This window comes from Carex rostrata, chromosome 2 (genome assembly GCF_964058835.1).
Source record: "Carex rostrata chromosome 2, lpCarRost1.2, whole genome shotgun sequence".
Lineage (NCBI taxonomy): Eukaryota > Viridiplantae > Streptophyta > Magnoliopsida > Poales > Cyperaceae > Carex > Carex rostrata.
In genome coordinates, this window is record NC_135919.1 from 5,120,254 (window position 1) to 5,141,702 (window position 21,449).

Below are 21,449 nucleotides of genomic sequence, written 5' to 3' on the forward strand. Positions count from 1 at the left end.
GTTCAGTTAAATAATTTAATTTTTATTATTTTTCAACTCAAAAAAATTCCTATTATTTTTTGTTTTTCCATGTGTTTGATTATGAAAGTTGGAACGGTTATCTCTCAGTTCCCACGGTAAGTAAAAATCATGTTGAAAGCAGTAGGTAACTTTACATCTGTGCAGTAACTTTGGTGACCGGAGTTTTGTAATTCTTTACAATTAAATGTCATGTGGCTGCACAGATGTTCAAAAGAGACATCTCATATGTGGAATAAATGACGTTAGTGAACTTTTGCCGATTTTTTTATTTATATCCCAAAAATAAATAAAATTTTAAAAAAATATCCAAATTCCGACTGAAAATCGAAAACTACCCAAACCGGTTATCCAATAACTGGATTTGGGACAAATGTCCGGTCAGTGGTTTCCCGAATTCTCAAAATATAACCCGTTAGTGATTAACCGGAAAGTTTTTTTTTTTTTTAAAACAGAAATTTCTAATTTTTTTTTATTTTATGTATTAAAATATTAGAAATGTTGAATATATTTCTTTGAAAATAGATGGAATACAATATAATTTGATTTATTAGAAAGACTGCAACAAATAACCCGGATCAATATTTTTCAGGCCGGATTTTTCGCGGCTGTAAGAAAAATTATAACTTTCGGAATTTGGATATTTTTTGGATATAAATAAAAAAATCGGGAACTTTTGTGAAGGTGGATTAAATTAAATTACAAAAATAACTTATAAAACTTATAATGTTTCGAAAAATAAAACTTTATTTATTTTCACCGCTCAAATTTATACTAAATATATATTTTTTAAATTTGCATGTACATGCATTACATGCAAAGTATATCAGTTTTATAGTTTAAATTTGTCGTTTGAAACCAATTCCATAAATTTAGAAGTTATGCTCATTAATGGATTTTTTTTTTAAATAGAATTGCATTGAAATAATTTAATAGAACAAGCCCAGACTGTTGGAATTTTCGAAAACTAGCCTCCACTGATCCCTAGGATCGGTGGAGCAAAAAAAACACATCCTACACCGATCCCTAGGATCAGTGCAGCCCATTTATCACTCCACCATTTCCTTGCCGCAGAATATCACAGAATGTCACAGAAAATCAGAAAATCAAAACAAAATAGCCCTCCACCGATCCTGTGGATCAGTGTAGTTTTTTTTTTTTTTTTTTTTTTTTTTTAAACAGAAATTTCTAATTTTTTTATTAAAATATTAGAAATGTTGAATATATTTCTTTGAAAATAGATGAAATACAATATAATTTGATTTATTAGAAAGACTGCAACAAATAACCCGGATCAATATTTTTCAGGCCGGATTTTTCGCGGCTGTAAGAAAAATTAATATATTTCTTTATGTGTTATTGGAAAAAAAATAAAAATGCTTAGATTCTGAGTTATTGATCCCGGTTCAAAAGTCACTTCTATGTAATCCAGAAAATATTGTGATCTTTATAGGACATTTAATTTATAAAAAGTTGTATCTATTTTTGAAAAAAAATAAAAACTTTAATTTATTTAATGATTGTTTTTCAAAAAGAATTCTCAAAATAGAAACAATTTTTTATTAATTAAATGTACTAGATGGATCACAATATTTTCTAGATTACCTAGAAGTGACTTTTGAACCGGGATCAATAACTCAGAATCTAAGCATTTTTATTTTTTTCCAATAACACATAAAGAAATATATTAATTTTTCTTACAGCCGCGAAAAATCCGGCCTGAAAAATATTGATCCGGGTTATTTGTTGCAGTCTTTCTAATAAATCAAATTATATTGTATTTCATCTATTTTCAAAGAAATATATTCAACATTTCTAATATTTTAATAAAAAAAAAAATTAGAAATTTCTGTTTAAAAAAAAAAAAAAACTACACCGATCCACAGGATCGGTGGAGGGCTATTTTGTTTTGATTTTCTGATTTTCTGTGACATTCTGCGGCAAGGGAATGGTGGAGTGATAAATGGGCTGCACTGATCCTAGGGATCGGTGTAGGATGTGTTTTTTTTGCTCCACCGATCCTAGGGATCGGTGGAGGCTAGTTTTCGAAAATTCCAACAGGCTGGGCTTGTTCTATTAAATTATTTCAATGCAATTCTATTTTAAAAAAAAAATCCTCATTAATCATCAAACATTCTTGGTGAAATATATTCTATTTTCAAGTACTAGTGCATTGAAAGGTGCTGAACTTCTTGAATGGGAAGAAAACAATGGACAACACTTTGTGCTGCATAGGTGATGCCTACCTAAAAATGCATCTAGGCCCAATGGCCCAAGTAATTGGCAAACCAAGTAAAGGCCCACCTTCTGTGTGGCCTGAATTTTCACAGCACCGTTCCAAATTTAAGGTAGTGAAATCTCAGATTCTCAGGTAGCAGGCTGTCAGTAACTGATTAACTGATCCAATATGAACATTTTAAAAGCCAACCCGACTAAAGATAAAATTTACATTGAAACATATTGCAATCAATTCAATCTTATCCTCTTAAGAGATACTTGAACAAATAGACTTATTCCTGATTTGCATACCTACAACATTCTCATTCATAGCTGCTTAACTTGCTCTTTAGCATAGGTTAGACTTCTCTACCTGTATAGGTAAGCCTCATTCCCATTTCTCTGAGATTTCTCTGGTAAGTTTTTTTTGAATAAAGGTTAGAAGTCAAGCCACCCAACTATTTAATGCATTTGTAATACAACAAAAGTTTTATATCAAAATTTCGAACTTGTAACTTCTCATATAGAGACCATGTGCCTTTATCACTAAATCAAATGCTAGTTCTTATTATCCTCATAAGTTTATGTTACTACTTTATTTTGATATTAATATTTAATCCACTATGTACAAGTCAAAAATTAATAGTAGACGATCCTACAAGGGTGGACCCACATGTAACCAAGGAGGACAGCTGCTCCTTACTGGATTTTGAATTTTAGTAGTGATCTATCGGAGTATAGGTATTGATCGACTTTGCTCCCCTGGAAAATTTATTTGTCCCCCTCTGGATGTTTGATTTGTAATTCGAGTTAAATTTAGTGTTAAAATCAAAATAAATTTCTTGAATTATGATTGGCAATTAGAATTGTAAGTTTAAACATTAGAAATTATAAGTAAGAACATTATAAAATATAAGTCAAAACATTGTTCTTTTATCGAGTACCCAATTAGTAATAGGTTTAAATATGCTGAAATTTTTAAATATACCTTACCAAAAAAAAAAAAAAAAAACCAAACAACCACGTTTTCTGAAAAATTCGAATTTTGACACGGTCGCATTCTGTAGATGCAGCCACCTTTCTGTGGGTCGCATCTAGAGGATGCAGACCATAAATAGAGGGCTGCATCCCCTAGATGTGGCCACCTTTTTTTTATTTTATTTTCTTTTCTTTTTTCCTTTTCCTTCTCTATTAATGTTTTTTAATTGGTCAGATACTTCGGTCAAAATTTTCAGCTGTTTTTTGTATTTGAATTGAAGGGGCCGCAGGAAGAAGGGAAAAAAAAAGTTGGCCGCATCTAGGGATGTGGCTGTGTCAAAATTCGAATTTTTCAGAAAACGTGGTTGTTTGATTTATTTATATTTCGGTTAAATATGATTATCTATTTAAATTCTATTTATATTTTTTTTATCTCTTGAAGAAAATTCTAGATCCACCCTTGCAATTCTGCAAAAGATTTTGGCGTCCAATTGGACAACAATTCAGACAACTCTTTAACTATATTTTAAATCATGTAGAAACCTGTTATTTAAATTAAAAATAAACCCTTAAAATATCTTGATATACTCAATTATTATCTCATGAAGCCTGCCTAACCAAAGAAAGACGTGCTGAAGGGTACAATTTTGGGAATTCAGATCCTCTCCATTACCTTAAAAGAGAATCTTTTACTAATCTTTTACAAATGAGGAAACATTTTATCTCCAAATTCCAATTGAAGTTAGGTAGTAGTTAGCCATTTAAGGAAGCAGTTCACTTAAAAGCTTCTTTTGTTATCCGGACCCAACTTGTACCCACCAAATATTTATCAACTCGTACGTCATACATGCATGATTAAAATAGTAAGTTTGATGTTCATTGGACTTACTTTTTGGTTTAATGAATTTCACAATTGTTCAATTTATAGATATGTGAGTATGATAATTGATACGAGTATGCACGGGTATTAAAATTGAGGGTACATATTTTAAAGCGGATCAGGCAGTTTTAGAGTCCACCTACTCCGAAGTCATTAATAAGATATATAGTTACATACTATTAATTTTTTGTGGAAGCATGGCCTACAATTAACATACCAAATTCCTCTATTTTCTTTCTAGAAATCTGATGATATCATGTCCTACAGTTTGTTGTTTTAGTGAGGCTAGTGGCTTAAAGTCCACAATGCTATGTATTACTTTATAGGGGAAATTTCATGTATCCCCCTCAAAAATTAATATTACGCATTTCACCCTCAAAAGTTTATAATATCGTATTTATCCTTCAAATTTGTTGAAACTCATAGATTTACCCAAAAATAATAAAATAATAACATTTAATATTTACAATTTACTAAGCACTATTATTTAATAAAATAATACCCTTCCCTCCTCTTCTTTCTCTCTGTGCCTGCATCAATTCTTGGCGCCAACTCCATTGATTGCACCAAATTGAGCAGCTCCATTCTATGCGCCGCTCTAATTAATCAAACCCCAATAACTCTAGTACATATAAATAATTCAATTTCATATCCTTCCCGAAGATATCCTCTGGTATAGTCCAATCTAGATTGTCCCAAAATTTGTCACCTATTTTGATCATTTCCCTCAAATTATATCTATTTTATCACAAATATATCTGTTTGTGAATCCAACTTAATTCTTTCTCTAAAAATAATAATTTTACCATCAAGTTAATTTAAGATTCCCTTTTCCTCTAATTATTTTTTTTTCAATTTGCTTCAAACACACCCGTAGGCAAATTTCATTAGTGTACCAGTACCCTTACATAATTCTTCCCTCCCATACATTATTGTACCAATGTACCAGTGAACCCCTTATATCAATTCTAAATCTAAACATAGCAGGAGAAAACCAGTACAATAATTCCTATAGTACCCTTACTCATTCCTGCTCCTTCCATCAGTTTGGTACCAGCATACCAGTGAAACCCTTACATCAGTTCTAAAACTAAGCAAAATAGAAGAGAAACCAGTACAGTTAATTCCTAGAGTACCCTAGCCGGGCTTACTTTTCATACGAGATGCCGGGCTCACTTTTCCTTGTGAATTTCCTTGCAAAGTCGCTCAACCATGATAACCTAAAGCATACAAAACAGTAGTAAGGATATGATAAATGTGTTAGTTGTTTTAGAGAAGAGTAAACAAGAAAATAACCTAAAATTGTTTATCATTCCATTCCAAAAGCATAAAGACAAAGTCGTATGGAATAACACTAATCTCTACATGGTACCATTACCAACCTATATCGATTGTAATTTCTTGCTAAATCGAAACAAACATAATCCCACAAAATACAGATTCCTACAAAAGGCCATTTCCAAAACCGATTAACCATAAATGCTTACTAAATCAGATTAACATAGTTTGAGGTGAATGTATACCAGCAAAAAAAAAAATCTCAAGTTATCCTAAATTAAATAACACGATAAAAATTTACTTTTTACCAAAAAAACTAGACAAAACCCTACAAATGAGCACATACTATACAAAATTAGCAAAAAGCTCAAATAATACTTGTAACTAATCTAGACAAATAAACAAATAATACTTGAAAATTTAAGCCTTTTCAATAATTTTCTAAACAAACAACCAGTATCTTTTAATAACTTTTGGTAGCTTTATAAATAAATAAACTTTAAAGAATAGGTAGCTTTCTAAATACTATAATTTAGGGGTCAACTGTATTTAAGTGTCAAACACAACCATACCTGAATATTGAAGACTCGTATCAGTACAATCTCAAGATAAAGAATTTGCCAAAAAATTAACATAAAACCTAAATTTCATAACTTACTTGATAGTTGGCAATTCAACCATGTTCTCTCATCTAGGTCTCAAGAAATCGATAGCAGCCAAGTCTACAGAATTGACGCCGTGAAGAACGAATAGAGGCGACGAGATGCCAAAATTAATGCACGGGACAAATAGCAGTTAGGAGCGACGATGCCCTGTCGGAGAGGTGTGAGGCCGAGAGAAGAAAATAAAGGTGGGAGAGTCTGAGCTGTGTTAGAATCATGAATATTATTATTTAAATAATTTTAAATTAATTTAATATATTGTAAATTTATAATGGGTAAATACGTGAGTTTTTATAGTTTTGAAAGGTAAATATGATATTATAAACTTTTGAGGGGGGAATACGTAATATTGAAGTTTTTGAAGGGGATGCATGAAATCCCCTCTATTTATATTATCGGTTTCAACTTCAACGAAAAATTTCTTCTTGTTTAAAATAATCAAATTATTAATTAGTACACGGAAAGAGAAAGTTGATGAGGAGCCAAAGATATTTTGACTGATTTCAACTAATTGTCATTTGCAAGTCAAATTGCAACTACTATTGTTATCCAGCTTAGGAGAGATCGTTATCCTCAAATCCTCATATTTCTATGGTACGTCTATCGATTTTGACTTTCTTATAAATTGTCATTTTGACTTTCCATATCAATTAAACTTGTGAGTAGCACAAGCCAGCTGATTTGGGTGACTTTTTTCAATCTTTGTGATTTATAATTTATAATATTTTATTTAGCAAGAACGCGTGTCACCCTCCTTGTACTAAATTCGAAGAAACCTGGTTCTTTGAGGAGGTAGAGTTTTTGGTTCTTCAAACACTCTTGTAACACAGTTTTCAATTCTGGGTGAACACCCTTGGTACCCTTCCCCAACTCAGCAAGGCCAAACAACTGAGCTACAAATATGTAACAACCCTTATTCTGCTCTTTGACCAAGTAAACTGGTCCTTCACACATCCGTCTTTCTTCCCAGCGAGTGAAACAAGGGGGCTGAATTAATTGCAAATTGCATGATATATTATGACAATAATATTTTTGTTTTTTTTGTCAAAAATTCAGATAATTTAAATTACGAACAGACTAAAACTTATATTTCAAATTATAGATTTAAAACTTTAAGGCTGTTCTATATCACCACCACCATATAAATTTGAGGAATGTGAATGAGAAGCGTATATATGAATATGTATTATTAATAATTTCAAGACTTTAAAGTTCCTTAGCGTGGCCGGTTTTTACTCAACATGCATGTTGGTGTAATCTTTCAGAAAATTTGAAGAGTTAAAAAAAAATTAAAATAAATCAAGTTGAAACAATATTAATCGGATCGTGTGAATTACATTATTTTTAAATATATTTTGTTTTTATTGTACAAGATTTGAAATCGTTGTCAATATAATATGAGATATCACTCCTTAAAACAATACTAGTATCGTGTTCGTGCGTTGCAACAGAAACATATTATAAAATTGAATACAATATGAAGATACCTTTTGGTTTAACATTCACACAAAATTAAGAAAAAAATATATTTAAATGAAAATAAAGGATACAAATAAAAAAAAAAAACAGAAATACAAATAATAAATAACAATAAAAGAAAAAACAACAAATGAAAAAAAAATCAAATGTAACATAAAAAATATTTCGTAAGTATCATTGCGATTTAATATCTAATTTTCTCCAAAAGGAAGACAAGTTATTAAATAATTTAGAAAAGAAATGATTAGTGAATTTTTTTTGTGTGAAAAAAATATAATTAAATTATTCAAATAAAGATTTTCTCTACATATATATTCTTAATGAAAATTATATTAACAATGAAAATCCACTCTTTTATAAGAACGGAGCCAAATCCTACTCATAAAAGAATTTTGTTATATAGAGATAAAATTTGTATTACCATTACACGGGTGATGCCCAATAAATGTGGATGATCCACAATATATTATTCCTAATTTTGTACACTGCTTTATATGTTTTCTTTCTGAAACTTGAATATAATGGTAATACAAATTCTCTCTCACCTCTTCCCTGCTTGGAGCAAAAAAATTGATGTTAAAATAAGGAAATAATTTAATTAGGAAAAAGATCACTAAGGATTTATTCAATTTAAATTGTGACAACTCATGTAGCAGTCTGTGTGGTGAGTATATTTTAACTAAATTTTGACTTCTACACATAAAATAAATGTATTTAATCAAAAGAAGACATTATGTGATTGAAGGCTAATATTCAATTTCAGTTGTTGGCGGACCAGGACAACTACGCGTGCATAATATAAGAATGGAGATATAAAAGTAACTCACAATAACTCCTTTAATATCCAGTAAATTATCAATTAGAGGATTATTAAAAGTTGGAAGAGAGAATGAAATCAAAGTATATATATTCCTTATTTTTCTCGTATGGTACAATATAAGGGATTCATAGCAAATGTTTATTTCTTATCTTTTCAGATACAAATTAAACTGAGATGTAGAAAAGGAAATGATACGATGAGTTTTTTAATTTTCTGAAAAGAGAGTAATTATTACTCAATATTTCAATTTCGGTTATTTATACATAACTAAATTTCTTGCTCATATATGGACATAAAAAATATTTGAGTTTTCAATAGATACAATTAATTTATATTTTAATTATGATAGTCTAGATCTGAACATATGAATCGATGGACTCAATGGACATGATTTTTCTATCCACAGGTGGACAGGAGATTCAGTTTGAATAAAATTAATGTGTCTAATTATTATCAAGGGCTATTGGACAAATTAATGTTTTTATTTAATTTTAATATCTCGAACCAAGAAAGAGTAACGGAATTGAATAGTTAACGAATTGGATTTTTCAATGTACCTGTCTAATTTACAAATATTACAAATAAAGTTTTAGACAAATATATTGAAATGAAAATTTTGAGTTTTCAAATCTAAGTTTCAACACAAGAATCCGTGAATATTTTTATTGGAGTTAAATTTCAAAAGATTACAAGAGTGTACGTAAACAAAAATAAATAAAAATAATAAAAACATGAAAATTAAATTTAAGCACAAGTATACAACATCGCTATGAAATTTAATTTCTTATACAAGTACAAAATATAATCTGACAATACTAGAAGGAGATGATCCCATTTCATGATTTGTTGATGATGCTTCATTTAATTTCTAAAAGATATTTAGTAATTTTTCTTATAAAGAAATCACCCCAATATATATAGAGTAGAACTAGGTGCTCTTAAGCTTACTAAAGTTTTGGTGAGCTTAACTCTAAAACTCATCAAATCAATTTCAAATGACGAATCTGAACCGTTGAAACCCGTGTACCTTACGTGTGATGCATCTACATGTGAAATTTTTAAACATTCGAATTAATTTAGTATAAAGTCAAGCGGTCAAAAACGTTCAAAAAATAAATGCACTAAAATTAATTTATTAACCTTCTAATTTTGACCGCTTGACTTTATACTAAATTAATTCGGATGTTTAAAAATTTCACATGTAGATGCATCACACATAAGGTAAGCGGGTTTCAACGTTTCGGATTTGTCATTTGAAATCGATTTGATGAGTTTTAGAGTTAAGCTCACCAAAACTTTGGTGAGCTTAAGAGCACCCTAATTCTACTCTATATATATATATATATATATATATATATATATAGAGGTGGGCTACGGTGAGTTGCGAAGTAAAACGCGTTTCTACTTCACGCCGTATTTTTATTTTGAAAGTCCAAACGACTGATCCGAACCGTTAGATGTTTAATCCATATTGAAATGTGCTTGGAGACCAAATTTTATATTTTTTTGAATTTGTTTACTATTTATTAAGTATTTTTGAAAATTGCTGTTTTGCTGTGAACAGTAAAAAACAGTAAAATTTTCTGGACCATCAGATCAGCGACTTTCAAAATTGCTTAATAAATAGTAAAAAAATTCCAAAAAATGTAAAATTTGGTCTCCAAGCACATTTCAATATGGAGAACAAGATGAACGGTTCGGATCGACATTTTGAACTTAAAAATCGCAAAATATGAGTGTGAAGTAAAATAGTCGCTTTACTTCGCAACTCACCGTAGCCCATCTCATATATATATATATAGTATGGCTAACGCGCTTCCTCTAACATATGGGCCGAAATGCTTCCGGTGGAAATTTGAAATTTCAAAATCTAAAAAGTCGATCTGAACCGTTCATCTCCTTCTCCATATTAATATCTGCTTGGAGACCAAATTTTACATTTTTCTGAAATTTTTTACTATTTATTAAGCCACTTTGAAAATCGCTGATCTAACAGTGGCTTAACAAAACAGTAAAACCATTGGATCAGCGATTTTCAAAGTGGCTTAATAAATAGTAAAAAATTTCAGAAAAATGTAAAATTTGGTCTCCAAGCAGATATTAATATGGAGAAGGAGATGAACGGTTCAGATCGACTTTTTAGATTTTGATATTTCAAATTTTCACCGGAAGCATTTCGGCCCATATGCTAGAGGAAGCGCGTTAGCCGTACTCTCTCTCTCTCTCTCTCTCTCTCTCTCTATATATATAACATACAAAGAAACAATTCTCTTTTATTTTTGATAGATTATGTTAGGGTTTCGACGAATAAGATGGAGACAAGAGACAGAATTTTATGAGGAAGCATAATTATATTCTTAGCTTCATTATTACATATAGTACAAATGACATAATTTATAATAACAAAAATCTTATAAATGTCATGACATAAAATATCCTATACTAATATGCTAAATTCTTCTTCCTTAATATAGCATGCTAAACATAGCTTACTATTCTGACATCTTGCTAAATCAATCTTGATGAAAATATATAATGAGATAAGAGGCATACATAACAGATTGCTATATCTTGTAGTTCTCCAGAGCATTTCTAGAGAACTCTTGAGCTGGTGCTTTTATAGTCTCATCTTATATCTTTGTTTTTTTTCCTCTTCCAGTCCTTTAATTAATCTCCAATATGAAAAAACAAAAAAAACAAAAACAAAATTCAGCTCTTGACTGATAAAATCCCCATATTTGATCGATCCTTTGATTAACTCTGACATAAAATCCTCAATTTTTAACATTTTAATCCTAATTGAAATCAATGTAATCAGTAAACATAATTATTTTCGCTCATCAATAAAATATTAATGTCCAGCAACAATTTCACCATTACTTATATTTGCGACTGCTAAATCAAAGAGAAAAAGAGAAATGAACGAAAACAAACTTTTAGAGGGATGAAAAAATGAATTCACCCCAATAATTTTTCCCAAAATTTTGTTAATTTTATCGAAGAAATTTGAATCCAATTACGGGCCAATTTGAAAACCCAACCGAACTTAGGGGTGTGATCAATGACACTCGTTTAGTCTACTTGTATTGTATTCAATAAGACGTGTATGGATAATTAAGATTATTTTTTGTTAACTTATTGGGTATGGGTAAGAATTTTTTTTTTCATTAGATAAATGATTATGGATACGGGTAAGGGTTATTTCGTACCTGTTGGGTAACAGGTAATTATATAAAATAAATTAATTAATAAGAAGAATATTATGCTCAACATTTTATTTTTTTATTTGAATGTTTTATAATTTAGTTAAGGAATTAAATTTGTTAGAAGAGATATTTGTGACTTTAATTTTTTTTTGCTTAATAAAAAATTATTACTTATAATTAATTGCATATTTATATTTTAATTTTATATTAGTAATTATGATTACATATGTATGACAAGATAAATTTTGATGGTTTATTTGTAAAAATAATAAAACTATTATATTTGTATTATTCGTTATTCGCTCACTATTATTTCATTATCCGCTAATCTTAACGGGTAAGGGTAGGGTCGAATAAGACAAATTCTTAACGAGTATGGATAAGATCAATTCTTAGTAGGTATGGATATGAAAATGGTTCCATCTTACCCGTATCGTACCCATTGACACCCCTAACCGAACTAGAAAGATTTTATTGAACTATGGATCCGGTACATATTAAACAGATCTTTATTGGTACCGATGTAGATACAAGTAATTGCATTCTCATCCATTCACGCTTTCACTTACGTGTCTAAAAAGATTTGGATCATGTTTTTTTTTTTTTTTTTTTTTATAAAGAAAGAAAAATCATTGTATACTTCAAGACTTAAGTTCATTTTTAGGTCAATTTGTCATTTAGAAATATGTTGTAGAATTTTTTTCGAAATTTAAATTACCACCGAAGAGATACTAGTGGTTTTACAAGCATATTGGCCAACTGACAACATTTTCCTTTTCATGGCAACAGATGTAATATAAAACCAGAAAAGTAACTCCTGTCAGAGAGTCATTTGCATAGACTTTAATATGATTTATTACGTACATTATAACATGCACCAATGCATAACTACAGCAATAACGTACACTTATTTTTTGTATCACAAAATAACAAAGTTCAAATTTAAACATAAGGTGCATTTGGAATTACTAGCAAACCCAAAACTTAGTTATGCCCGTTTCCACTACCGGATCCTGAACCATATCCAGAACCGGATCCATACCCAGATCCATTACCAGAGCCTCCACCTCCACCACTCCCTCCACCACCACCTCCACCGCTTCCATAACCGCCACCCTGTGCACCACCTTTGCTGTATCCAGACCCAGAACCATAACCGGATCCATACCCAGATCCATTACCAGAGCCTCCACCTCCACCACTCCCTCCACCACCACCTCCACCGCTTCCATAACCGCCACCCTGTGCACCACCTACACCACCACCATATCCTGATCCGGACCCAGACCCATAACCAGACCCGGAACCAGTACCACCGCCTTCCCCACCGCCCCCGCCGCCACCACTACCCTGGCCATATCCTCCACCAACTCCTGAACCGGCACCCTCGCCGTAGCCAGACCCGTAACCAGAGCCATAACCAGAGCCACCGTCAGAACCACCCCCGCCTCCATTGCCCCCACCTCCGCCGCCACCTGATCCAGCACCATATGCTGTGAGTGATCTGGCAGCGAAAGATACATGGCTAATGCTGAGGAGCAGAAGGATGGCAAGTGCAAATGTCTTAGTGCTAGTTGCCATAATGTCTAAGTGAGTGTGAGAAGAAAAGAGAATGTGATGAGATGGTCGTAGGAGAGAAGTGGCAAGGGGTATATATAGGGATTAGGGGTGCTTTGCATGGATAGCTAAATAGTTAATGGCTCAAACCATATAGTTACCAAGCTCACAGCTAGTCATAGTCTGTGTGTCAAAAGGGAGAATTAAAAGAGGAATGGACAAAAGCTTTTCAAAATCGCTAGCTATGAATTTTGATTAGTGTGTTCAAGTAAGAACTCTCTTTTGAAAATTTAGGTACTTGTCCACATTGTGGTTGACGCGTAATTAGTGTACATGCTAGCTGTTATGCACAGTTGCTCTCTTCGGCTCTTCCTTAATTTTGTGTCCGTTTATTTAATTGTGTGCGCAATGGCTAATGCCTTGTTTAAGGAAATTGTTGGCAATGCACAAAAAGGAAAAAAGAAAAAACATCTAGTTATACTGTGAAATAATTACAAAGATAGATAGCTACGTCATTCTTTTTGGCCAAATTTTAGAATTTTTTGTTTGGCCAATCAACACCGAGCAAATATAAAATAATTAAAACGATAACATAGTTATGTGGGTTGCATCCATACAATGAGTTAAAAATCACAATTTAGATCATATTTATTATATAAAGTAAAAAAAAAACTTAAATAAGATTAAAATTATGGTATATATGTTCCTTTTCCTATGCCTTTTTCATATTACGAATTCACCATGATACAAATTCATGTGGTATTAGTCATATATATATATATATATATATATATATATATATATATATATATATATATAGTAAGGTTACGCTACTTCGCGAATTAAACAGGTCGTTTTAATTCGCGCTCATATCTCTAGTATCGAAGTCCAAATAGCCGATCCAAATTGTTAGATGTTTAATCTATATTAAAATGTGCTTGGAGACCAAATTTTATATTTTTTATATTTTTTTTACTATTTATTAAGATGGTTTGAAAATCGCTGTTTTTATTAAAATTTTGCACCATTAAAAAACAACGATTTTCAACCCATCTTAATAAATAGTAAAAAAATTTCAAAAAAATATAAAATTTGTTCTCCAAGCACATTTTAATACAGATTAAACATCTAACGGTTTGGATTGGCAATTTGGAATTTGAAACTAGAGATATGAGCGTGAATTAAAACAACCAATTTAATTCGCGAAGTTGAGTATCCTTACACTCTCTCTCTCTCTCTCTCTATATATATATATAATTATGCAGTAGTTTGTGTGGCGAGTATGATTTTAACTAAATTAAGACTTTTACAAATAAAATAGATGTATTTAATGAAAAGAAGACAGATTATGTGATTGGAGGGTTGATATTTAATTTGAAAATTCATCTTTCAATCTCAACCGTTGACGGATCAGAGCAACTACGTGCATAATATAAGAATGGTATGAGCAAGAAATTTAGTTATGTATAAATAACCGAAATTGAAATATTGAGTAATAATTACTCTCTTTTCAAAAATTAGAAAACTCATTGCATCATTTCCTTTTCTACATCTCAGTTTAATTTGTATCTGAAAAGAGAAATAAACATTTATATTTTACCATACGAGAACATTTCCTTGACTAAAAACTTGCAAGTTTTCCGAAATTTTATTGACAAAGTCCAAATGACAGACGTACCATAGAAATATGAGGACTTGAGGATAACGATGATATTTCTCCTAAGCTGGATAAAGACGCTTTAATGGTAGTTGCAATTTGACTTGCAAATGACAATATATAAGCAATCAGTCGAAACATTAATTTTGGCTCCTTGCTTCCTCTTTCCGTGTACTCATGATAATTTGATTATTTGAAATAAAAAGGAATTCTTCGTTGAATTTGAATTTGAAACTGATAATATAAAGTAATATATAGCATTGTGGACTTTAAGCCACTAGCCTCACTAAAACAGCAAGCTGTAGCACCGATATCATCAGATTTCTAGAAAGAAAATAGAGGAATTTGGTATGTTAATTGTAGACCATGCTTCCAATTAACAAAAATAATAGTATATAACTATATATCGTATTAACGACTTCGGAGTAGGTCTAATGTCTATGGGATCTAAAATTTGATGGACTGGAGAACTATCCAATCCGCTTTAAGATCTGTACCCTCAATTTTAATATCCATGCGTACTCGTATTAATTGTCATACTCGCAGATCTTGAAATAAAACGGACAGTTGTGGAACTCATTAAACCGAAAAGTAAGTCCAATGAACATCGAACCTACTCTTTTCTCCTTATTAACGAACAAAATCATGCATGTATGACGTACGAGTTGATAAATATATATGAGTGCACCATTTTTTATTTCGAGCAACCAGATTTTTTGTTTTCTGAATTCTTTTTATAGAAATAAGAACCGGTACCAAACGAAAGGTAGAAAAAAAATGGATTAATTAGCCATAAGCAATACAAGGGGTGCAATTGTTCCTTAGTTTACTAAGGTTTTGTGTGAACTTTAAAATCTATCAGATTACATGAGAAAATTTTAAAATTAATTTTGTAGAGAGTTAAGTGATCAAAAGACGTCCAAAAAATAAATTATTAAAATTAATTTACAAACTTTCTAATTTTGATCGCTTGACTTTATACTAAATTAATTCAAAAATTTAAAATTTTCACATGTAGACACGTCACTCATAAGGTATAAGAATTTCAACCGTTTAAATATATTTCAAAAAATATAAAATTTGGTCTCCAAGCACATTTTAATACAGATTAAACATCTAACGGTTTGGATCGGCTATTTGGACTTCGATACTAGAGATATGAGCATGAATTAAAACAGCTCGTTTAATTCGCGAAGTAGCGTAGCCTTTCTCTCTCTCTCTCTCTCTCTCTCTCTCTATATATATATATATATATATATATATATATATATATATGAGTAAAGCTAATATGCACTTAAGTGTACCGTACTCTTAAATTTAGGCCGTTAGATTTCTTTAAAAGTCGTGCTATCACGACTTTTAAAGAATCTACACGATTTTTAAAGAAATCTAACGGCCTAAATTTAAGAGTACGGTACACTTAAGTGCATATTAGCTTTACTCATATATATATATATATATATATATATATATAGAGAGAGAGAGAGAGAGAGAGAGAGAGAGAGAGAAAGGCTACGCTACTTCGCGAATTAAACGAGCTGTTTTAATTCATGCTCATATCTCTAGTATCGAAGTCCAAATAGCCGATCCAAACCGTTAGATGTTTAATCTGTATTAAAATGTGCTTGGAGACCAAATTTTATATTTTTTGAAATATATTTAAACGGTTGAAATTCTTATACCTTATGAGTGACGTGTCTACATGTGAAAATTTTAAAATTTTGAATTAATTTAGTATAAAGTCAAGCGATCAAAATTAGAAAGTTTGTAAATTAATTTTAATAATTTATTTTTTGGACGTCTTTTGATCACTTAACTCTCTACAAAATTAATTTTAAAATTTTCTCATGTAATCTGATAGATTTTAAAGTTCACACAAAACCTTAGTAAACTAAGGAACAATTGCACCCCTTGTATTGCTTATGGCTAATTAATCCATTTTTTTTCTACCTTTCGTTTGGTACCGGTTCTTATTTCTATAAAAAGAATTCAGAAAACAAAAAATCTGGTTGCTCGAAATAAAAAATGGTGCACTCATATATATTTATCAACTCGTACGTCATACATGCATGATTTTGTTCGTTAATAAGGAGAAAAGAGTAGGTTCGATGTTCATTGGACTTACTTTTCGGTTTAATGAGTTCCACAACTGTCCGTTTTATTTCAAGATCTGCGAGTATGACAATTAATACGAGTACGCACGGATATTAAAATTGAGGGTACAGATCTTAAAGCGGATTGGATAGTTCTGCAGTCCATCGAATTTTAGATCCCATAGACATTAGACCTACTCCGAAGTCGTTAATAAGATATATAGTTATATACTATTATTTTTGTTGGAAGCATGGTCTACAATTAACATACCAAATTCCTCTATTTTCTTTCTAGAAATCTGATGATATCGGTGCTACAGCTTGCTGTTTTAGTGAGGCTAGTGGCTTAAAGTCCACAATGCTATATATTACTTTATATTATCAGTTTCAAATTCAAATTCAACGAAGAATTCCTTTTTATTTCAAATAATCAAATTATCATGAGTACACGGAAAGAGGAAGCAAGGAGCCAAAATTAATGTTTCGACTGATTGCTTATATATTGTCATTTGCAAGTCAAATTGCAACTACCATTAAAGCGTCTTTATCCAGCTTAGGAGAAATATCATCGTTATCCTCAAGTCCTCATATTTCTATGGTACGTCTGTCATTTGGACTTTGTCAATAAAATTTCGGAAAATTTGCAAGTTTCTAGTCAAGGAAATGTTCGCGTATGGTAAAATATAAGGGATTCATAGGAAATGTTTATTTCTCTTTTCAGATACAAATTAAAAGGAAATGATGCAATGAGTTTTTTAATTTTCTGAAAAGAGAGTAATTATTACTCAATATTTCAATTTCGGTTATAAATTTATACATAACTAAATTTCTTGCTCATATATGGACAAAAAATTCTACTTACGAGTCCATCCATCCATCCGTTTAGATCTGAATAGTCATAATTAAAGTATAAAAAATATTTGAGTTTTGAAAAGATACAATTAATTTATATTTTCATTATGACTGTCTATATCTGAACATATGAACCGATGGACTCAATGGACACGATTTTTCTATCCACAGGTGTACTAGAGATTCGGTTTGAATAAAATTAATGTGTCTAATTAATATCAAGTGCTATTGGACAAATTAATGTTTTTATTTAATTTTAATATCTCGAACCCAGAAAGTGTAACGGAATTGAATAGTTAACGAATTGGATTTTTCAATATACCTCTCTAATTTAGAAATATTACAAATAAAGATTTTAGACAAATATATTGAAATGAAAAATTTGAGTTTTCAAATCTAAGTTTCAACACAAAATCCGTGAATATTTTTATTGGAGTTAAATTTCAAAAGATTACAAGAGAGTACGTAAACAAAAAACAAAAAAATAATAAAGTCACGAAAATTAAATTTAAGCACAAGTATACAACATCGCTATGAAATTTAATTTCTTATACAAGTACAAAATATAATCTGACAATACAAGAAGGAGATGATCCCATTTCATGATTTATTGATGATGCTTCATTTAATTTCTAAAAGATATTTAGTAATTTTTCTTATAAAGAAATCACCCCATATATATATATAGAGAGAGAGAGTGTGTGACTAATATGCATTGGGTAGCATATAGGCCGATATACATACGGTCCAAATTTGAAATTTCAAAATCCAAAAAGTCGATCTGAACCGTTCATCTTGTTCTCCATATTAATATGTGCTTGGAAACCAAATTTTACATTTTTCTGAATTTTTTTACTATTTATTAAGCCACTTTGAAAACTGTTGATCTAACGGTGGCTGCTGATTTTACTGTTTTGTTAACCCACCATTGGATCAACAATTTTCAAAGTAGCTTAATAAATAGTAAAAAAATTCAGAAAAATATAAAATTTGGTCTCCAAGCACATATTAATTTTACTGTTTCGACCGACTTTGCCCTTCACTGAAAATAAAACAATACTATTGTCCTTTGACATGTACCTAACAAATACAAATTAGACGTCAGCACTAGATGAGCAAAAATATATCTGCCATTATAGTCTCACTTAAGGAAGTGACCTACTAAGGTACATTTACTTTTACAATATCAATTTTCATAGTTGTTCATCAAATATTTTTCTACTTTGATTACTTAGAAATGTTCTTTATAGTTTCTAACTATATGTGATCAGGCATGCAAGTCTAGATATCTAAATGTTAATTGATCACCCCTGCTCTTCTTGTAAAAGTTATGAATACCCTCTCCAACAGTACCAACCATCAGTCCACCCTTTAACTCTATATAAACCCAAACAACATGCACACATATCATCACAACCATCTAAGTCTTAAAACCTATATGTTACAACTTACAATCATCTGAGGTTAAACTTTCTGACAATGGCCTTGATAAGCAATTCAGCATCATATGTTACAACTTACAACTACTGAATAAAATATTAAACCTATATGATTTGTGAGAGTATAATGTATATATAGATGTATACTATAACAGTCAACGTTCTCGCACAATCCAAACACTCAAACAGTCAAGATTCGATTTGACAATAAATTTACAAATCAGAAAATCACCACAAATTAATTTACAACTGATTCACCACAAATCAATCTGACAATTAATGCACAAACACAACAATACAAACTGATTCACCACAAATCAGAAAATCAAGAAGTTTGAAGGTTCAATTTGGCAATTAATTTACAAGCAAAATGGCTATATGGTTCAGCCCATATACGAAATCAGCAAGCTCAATACAAATACAAGCAAGAAGGCATAAAGGGATTTACCGAAACAACATAATAATAGCAATTAATGAACTTAAAAGAAATTTGGTACTAAAATTAGGTCTAAGAATTACATGCAGGCAGTAGGCGGCTAGACGTCTTGTCCTCTGCGAGCACAGATGCACAAGCGAGGCGAGGCGAACAGCAGATAGCGACGGCGATCTGGTTTGGGGTTATGGCACGCAGAGAAGGAGGAGGGAGAGACAATCGATTTTTGAGAAGAGAGAGGTTTGGAGTTCTGGTGATTGATTTTGGAGAAGAGAGAGGTTTGGGGTTTTGGCGATTGATTTCTTATCAGCGGATAAGGGTTTGGGTGTGCGGAGAAGAAGGGTCGTCGTTGGTGCCTTTTTTTTGGTGATTAAAAAAGAAAAACATTTTAGCGACCGGCGATGGCACCAGCTGCTGATGCCAGTGGTCGCCGACGTCAGCACCGATCGCTGATGCTCCTTTCTACTGTAGTGAAAGATTTGACTCATGTTTTTTTTTTTCAAAGAAAGAAAATCATTGTATATATATACTTCATGACTTGAGTTAATTTTGAGGTCAATTTGTCATTTAGAAATATGTTGTTTACTCTTTATTCTTTTAAATAATAAGATTTGTAAAAAAAAATTCGAAATTTAAATTACCACCGAAGAGATACTAGTGGTTTTACAAGCATATTGGCCAACTGACAACATTTTCCTTTTCATGGCAACAGACGTAATATAAAACCAGAAAAGTAACTCTTGTCAGAGAATCACTTGCATAGACTTTAATAACTTTATTTGATAAAACAAATTTAAACAATACACCAGGAAAGAAAAAACAGATGGCAAGATCCTTAAACATAACTTGGAATTCTTTATTCAAAAGTTCAAACCCACATGTATACTCTTACAAGATCAAAGCACTTCAATATGGTTTATTACGTACATTATAACATGCACCAATGCATAACTACAGCAATAACGTACACTTATTTTTTGTATCACAGAATTACAAAGTTCAAATTTAAACATAAGGTGCATTTGGAATTACTAGCAAACCCAAAACTTAGTTATGCCCGTTTCCACTACCGGATCCTGAACCATATCCAGAACCGGATCCATACCCAGATCCATTACCAGAGCCTCCACCTCCACCACTCCCTCCACCACCACCTCCACCGCTTCCATAACCGCCACCCTGTGCACCACCTTTGCCGTATCCAGACCCAGAACCATAACCGGATCCATACCCAGATCCATTACCAGAGCCTCCACCTCCACCACTCCCTCCACCACCACCTCCACCGCTTCCATAACCGCCACCCTGTGCACCACCTACACCACCACCATATCCTGATCCGGACCCAGACCCATAACCAGACCCGGAACCAGTACCACCGCCTTCCCCACCGCCCCCGCCGCCACCACTACCCTGGCCATATCCTCCACCAACTCCTGAACCGGCACCCTCGCCGTAGCCAGACCCGTAACCAGAGCCATAACCAGAGCCACCGTCAGAACCACCCCCGCCTCCATTGCCCCCACCTCCGCCGCCACCTGATCCAGCACCATATGCTGTGAGTGATCTGGCAGCGAAAGATACATGGCTAATGCTGAGGAGCAGAAGGAATGCAAGTGCAAATGTCTTAGTGCTAGTTGCCATGATGGCTAAGTGAGTGTGAGAAGAAGAGAGAATGTGATGAGATGGTCGTAGCTAGGAAAGAAGTGGCAAGGGGTATATATAGGGATTAGGGGTGCTTTGCATGGATAGCTAAATAGTTAATGGCTCAAACCATATAGTTACCAAGCTCACAGTCATAGTCTGTGTGTCAAAAGGGAGAATTAAAACAGGAATGGAGAAAAACTTTTCAAAATCGCTAGCTATGAATTTTGATTAGT

At 31.9% G+C, this 21,449-nt stretch overlaps 1 protein-coding gene across 4 annotated transcripts; it reads right to left on the reverse strand.

The window, feature by feature from the left end:
- Nucleotides 1-12,386: 12,386 nt before the first annotated feature.
- On the reverse strand, nucleotides 12,387-21,255 carry LOC144570459 (uncharacterized). Of its 4 annotated transcripts, none has more exons than XM_078320431.1 (2): nucleotides 20,664-21,255; nucleotides 12,387-12,809 (listed from the first exon to the last, which is right to left on the reverse strand). In XM_078320431.1, exons 1-2 carry the CDS (start codon nucleotides 21,211-21,213, stop codon nucleotides 12,523-12,525), a joined length of 837 nt encoding a protein of 278 aa, XP_078176557.1. In that variant the 5' UTR covers nucleotides 21,214-21,255; the 3' UTR covers nucleotides 12,387-12,522. The 4 variants fall into 4 exon arrangements, with proteins under 4 accessions (XP_078176557.1, XP_078176556.1, XP_078176555.1 ...); XM_078320430.1 differs by having other exon boundaries at nucleotides 20,652-21,255; XM_078320429.1 differs by having other exon boundaries at nucleotides 20,640-21,255.
- Nucleotides 21,256-21,449: the final 194 nt, after the last annotated feature.